The 4,455-nt window shown below is 39.6% G+C and overlaps 1 protein-coding gene across 3 annotated transcripts in view; it reads right to left on the bottom strand.

Moving 5' to 3' along the window:
- LOC102672186 (tetraspanin-12-like) overlaps positions 1-4,455 on the bottom strand; it is a 21,552-nt gene that overhangs the window by 906 nt on the left and 16,191 nt on the right. For 2 of the 3 annotated variants that reach the window (XM_031514960.1, XM_006609295.2), the window contains exons 5-6: positions 2,012-2,240; positions 1-84 (exon numbers count right to left, since the gene is read on the bottom strand). In XM_031514960.1, coding sequence (XP_031370820.1) covers positions 1-84; positions 2,012-2,240 — 313 coding nt within the window. The remainder of the gene's footprint in view (positions 85-2,011; positions 2,241-4,455) is intronic. The other variant, XM_031514961.1, reaches the window with a different exon arrangement.

The raw sequence follows: 4,455 nt of genomic DNA, 5'->3' as shown, positions 1-4,455 counted from the left end.
GGGCGAGCCTGACCACCGATCGCCCAGCGCCACCGCGTTCCTCGCCGCCGTGAAGTCGAACCTCGACAACACGCCGACTGTCATCTGGAAAAAGAAATTATTATTTTTAGAAAATATCGAATGCGTGCTCGAAATCCAATTTTAAAATAAGATAAATCGAGAGATTGGGTTATTTTGTTAAATAAGAAACGAGGGGGTTGAGAATCACTGAGCACCGAGGCAACCGTGGTGGCGAGCTATGCAAGCCGAGTAATGCTAAGAACGCGTGTGCTTCTTGGCGTATTTTCTTTTTCCTTTTATGGAGAGAATTCGATAAAGTTCCTCTCCCCGCCTTTCTTGATGATGGCTCTTAGAAACTTTGTTTACGGGACGCGGGTGTTCTCAAAGAGCGTTTCCGTTGGTGAAAAATCGCTGCACGCTTTGCAGAATTTCCCCGGCTACGAAAAATTCGAAAAATTGGATCGGATAGGATTTCGAGAAATATAACGCGCGATCGCTTTGTGCTCCACGTGGGATTAATCTCCACTTTGCTCGACTGTGATAATATAATATCTATAATAATATATAATAATTTCGAAAAAGGAAAAGCATACTCTTAAGTAATATTTATAATTGTATAAAAATAATTTTTCTTTTATCTCCTTTGACGATTTTTTTTTTTTAAATACAAATGAACGACCGTTCGCATTCTCAAAATTACTCAAATACGCGATTTTATTTCGCGGTCCCAAAATCAAAATACGAGAGCGAAAAAGGTATATGAAAGCCAGTGGTCAAAGAAATATACATCGAATATATCGAAAGGAATATGGGACGGATAATTCGCATAGATCGACACCGGAAGGAGACAAAGGGCGTAACGAGGGGCGACGCGGATGGAATGGAGATTAAATGGATTAATTTATCGGTCGATGGGAGAAAAACTTGCGAGGTGGATGGGACGGCGGTGGGTTTAATTAACCGTGACTATCCCCCCGGCTTCACGATATCGGAAACGGAATTAAATCGAACAGAAAGAGAGGGAGATGTGAATATATATATATATATATATATTTATTTATACGTGATATAGGGTATTATTTTCACGTGAATGAAACCCTAATACATCCTCTTCCGATATTATGTTTTATTATTATACGTAATTCGACCCGAAACGAATTTTTATATATAATAGAATTATTGAAATCCGGTGGAAATTTCGATGACACGTCATCATCGAGGACAATCAATAATTCCGGACGATATATCGAATGACGATAATCCACTCCTATTTTTCGAGAACTCTCTCGAGTTTATGGTTATTTTACTCTAAATCTGAATTTCTGCGACGTCAAAATCGGAAATATTGGATCGACCGATTACTCGAAAGCGGGGAATTTCTTCGTAAAGATCTTCGAATGCCAACGATCGTTTATCGGCAAAATTATAAATATTTCTTTATGGAGAAGATAATTGTTCTTATAAGTTTCTTGTTATTTTACTCTAAAACAGAATTTCTGCGACGTCAAAATCGGAAATCTTGGATCGACCGATTACTCGAAAGCGTGGAATTTCTTCGTAAAGATCTTCGAATGCAAACGATCGTTTATCGGCAAAATTATAAATATTTCTTTATGGAGAAGATAATTGTTCTTATAAGTTTATGGTTATTTTACTCTAAATCTGAATTTCTGCGACGTTAAAATCAATATTGAATCGACCGATTACTCGAAAGCGTGGAATTTCTTCGTAAAGATCTTCGAATGCAAACGATCGTTCATCGGCAAAATTATAAATATTTCTTTATGGAGAAGATCATTGTTCTTATGAGTTTATGATTACTTTACTCTAAATCTGAATTTCTGCGACGTCAAAATCAATATTGGATCGATCGATTACTCGAAAGCGTGAAATTTCTTCGTAAAGATCTTCGAATGCAAACGATCGTTCATCGGCAAAGCTATAAATATTTCTTTATGGAGAAGATAATTGTTCCGTTAGGAAATTAATCTCGATCGATAAAGATCGATACCTGCAACACGAACAGAAACGCGATCATCACGGCGGCGGAGTAGAGGGTCCCGTTTAGCATAATCTTCATAGGGGCGAGACAGCCCCGAGGGTTGAGGCTCTCGTAAGAGGAATTCTGCTCTGGATTCGGGAGTTGAAGGGGATCGTGAAAGCAGGGGCCCTTCACGTCGATTCGACAGCAACTCCAAGGCACCACAGGCGGCGTCACGCTACCGTCCAACTTCGCGTACCTGGAAAGAGAGGAATCCCTGCTACGTGTCGGATCTCCTCGTCACGTACCACCTGTCCCCATCTTCTTCTTTCCTCCAGATTCCATCTCTCTCTCTCTCTATTTCTGTCCTTTGTTCTCGCCACCAGTGTCGAGGGATCGTTACACCTGCTTGGAAACGCGTTTCCAAGATGCTCCTCTTCCAGGAATATTAATAATTATATAAAGGAATAATAAAAAGTTAGTTTAAACTAGTTAAGATCATCTAGATTATTTTTAATATAAATAAGTGAAGTTGTAGGTTAATGATTTAGTATCTTGAAAAATGAAATTCTCGGTAGATCGTTTTAAATTATTTCGACGACTGGTTGAATCCGTGTGTCAACAATTACTTTAAAGGAAAAATAGTGGATAGAATTGTTCCATTTACAATCAAAGAAAGTATAATCTTTGTGGCACAAAAGCACGCGGATCGATTCCACGACGTTTAATTATCCAAACCACCGTATCGAAAGTCCTGCGCCGCCCTCCTCCACCTTCGAAAACTCGAGATGGCGCGTTCTCGGACATGTCCCGCGGACAAGTTCGAATCAGCAAGTTCGACAAACTTGCGGAATGCCGTTTAACCGTCCACCTTTCACTGAGACCAGGAACACGCTCTCCTCGAGATAATCTTCATTGTGAATTGGATTTTTCAATAATTATCAAATTTCATCATGGATTTACAATATTATGAATGTTATGAACAGATATTCCTGTGTTTCTTATTCTCAATTGGTTCCTAATTAATTAAAAAATTTATCTCGTTTTTATTAGTCGAAATACGTAAGAAGAAGAAGGAAGAAGCTCTTCAAATTTATCTTCTCGGAGGAGGGGCGAGAATTTTATTCATAATTAAAATCATGTTACGGCACGCTACTCCTTATCGAGTTAACTCCTTGTCGTCGCTATTATTATACGGAATAATCCCTGGATGGATTTTACGAGATCGACGTGAAACAGAAGGAGGGGTCGACGGTTTGGGAATAGTTGCGGCTAAGGGGGAGGAGGAGGAGGAGGAGAAGGAGGAGGGTGGATCGATGCAGTTGGAAGGTATAATTCTGCAATTAACATAACGAGAAATCGATAACCCACTGTTCTATCTGCGATTACCAGCCGCGACACAAAGGCTTCTGTTCGGAACGCGCTATTAACCCTTTATTATCGAACGTATTACCGCCACCGCATTAATGCACACATACGTCAGCCCTGCAGAAACCTGACTATTAGGCAATTACCGCGAAACTACTCTCTCTCAAGCAAAGGGGAGCCCAGGGATGAATTGTTTCGTTCAAATGTTTCGCATCCGTTACTTCCGCCTCTCCGCGCGGCCAGAAAATTCGCCAACCACCGACGATTCCCATAGTGTAGAGAGAACCTTTCCAAGATTATGAGGACGAGACGAGAATTTATCGCGATTGCGTTTCGAGGAGGAAAGAAGAAGAAGAAGAGAAAAGAGAAAAAGGAAATCTGGAAATCTTCTTCTTGAAGATTGGACATTTGATTCGAATTGAAGATCGAGATAAGGCGCGAAAATTTAAAATGTTCCTTCAACTTTTTCAAAAATGCGAATTTTTAATTACAAATCGATTACAAAATGATGGTTATAATTATAAGAATTCGTTGGGATTGAGAGATTTCGAAGAAGAATGAAAAAGAAATGTATTCAGAGGATTTTTCATCGAGTAAAAAGAGATGCATTCCTCTTACAAGTCGATGATCGATTCGATGCAGTGACAGTTAAAATTATCAGCAACAAACGAATCTTAAACATCCTCGAATCCGGATCTAAACGTTCTCGTACGTTTTGGTTAAAAGCGAAAAAGCCCATAAGAAGAGTGAATTGGATGAGAGCGGAAGTGGAGGGCGCCACCACTCCGTGGAAATAATTTGGAGCCCATGGAAGGCCACTTTACCTCGTGGTCAGCCATCTTTTTAAATCCTTTCTAGTAGCATCTCTCTAGTAGGGCGTGGAACTTTGCAATTGCCCCTTTACAACCAGGGTGAAAAACGTATCTTCTTCTTCTTCTTCTTCTTCTTTTTCTTACTCTTATTCTTCTCTCATGCTATTTCCTCCAAGATTTTAAAGAAATCTTTTAAGAGATCAAGTACATAATTTGAAAAATTCTAACAATTCCCCTGGAAATTATTATTACTCGAATGGACGAGATGCAGCGATTTGCGCAATCTTCCTTACC

Source organism: Apis dorsata, unplaced genomic scaffold (genome assembly GCF_000469605.1).
Source record: "Apis dorsata unplaced genomic scaffold, Apis dorsata 1.3 scaffold_52, whole genome shotgun sequence".
Lineage (NCBI taxonomy): Eukaryota > Metazoa > Arthropoda > Insecta > Hymenoptera > Apidae > Apis > Apis dorsata.
This window is presented reverse-complemented; position numbering and strand designations above follow the sequence as displayed.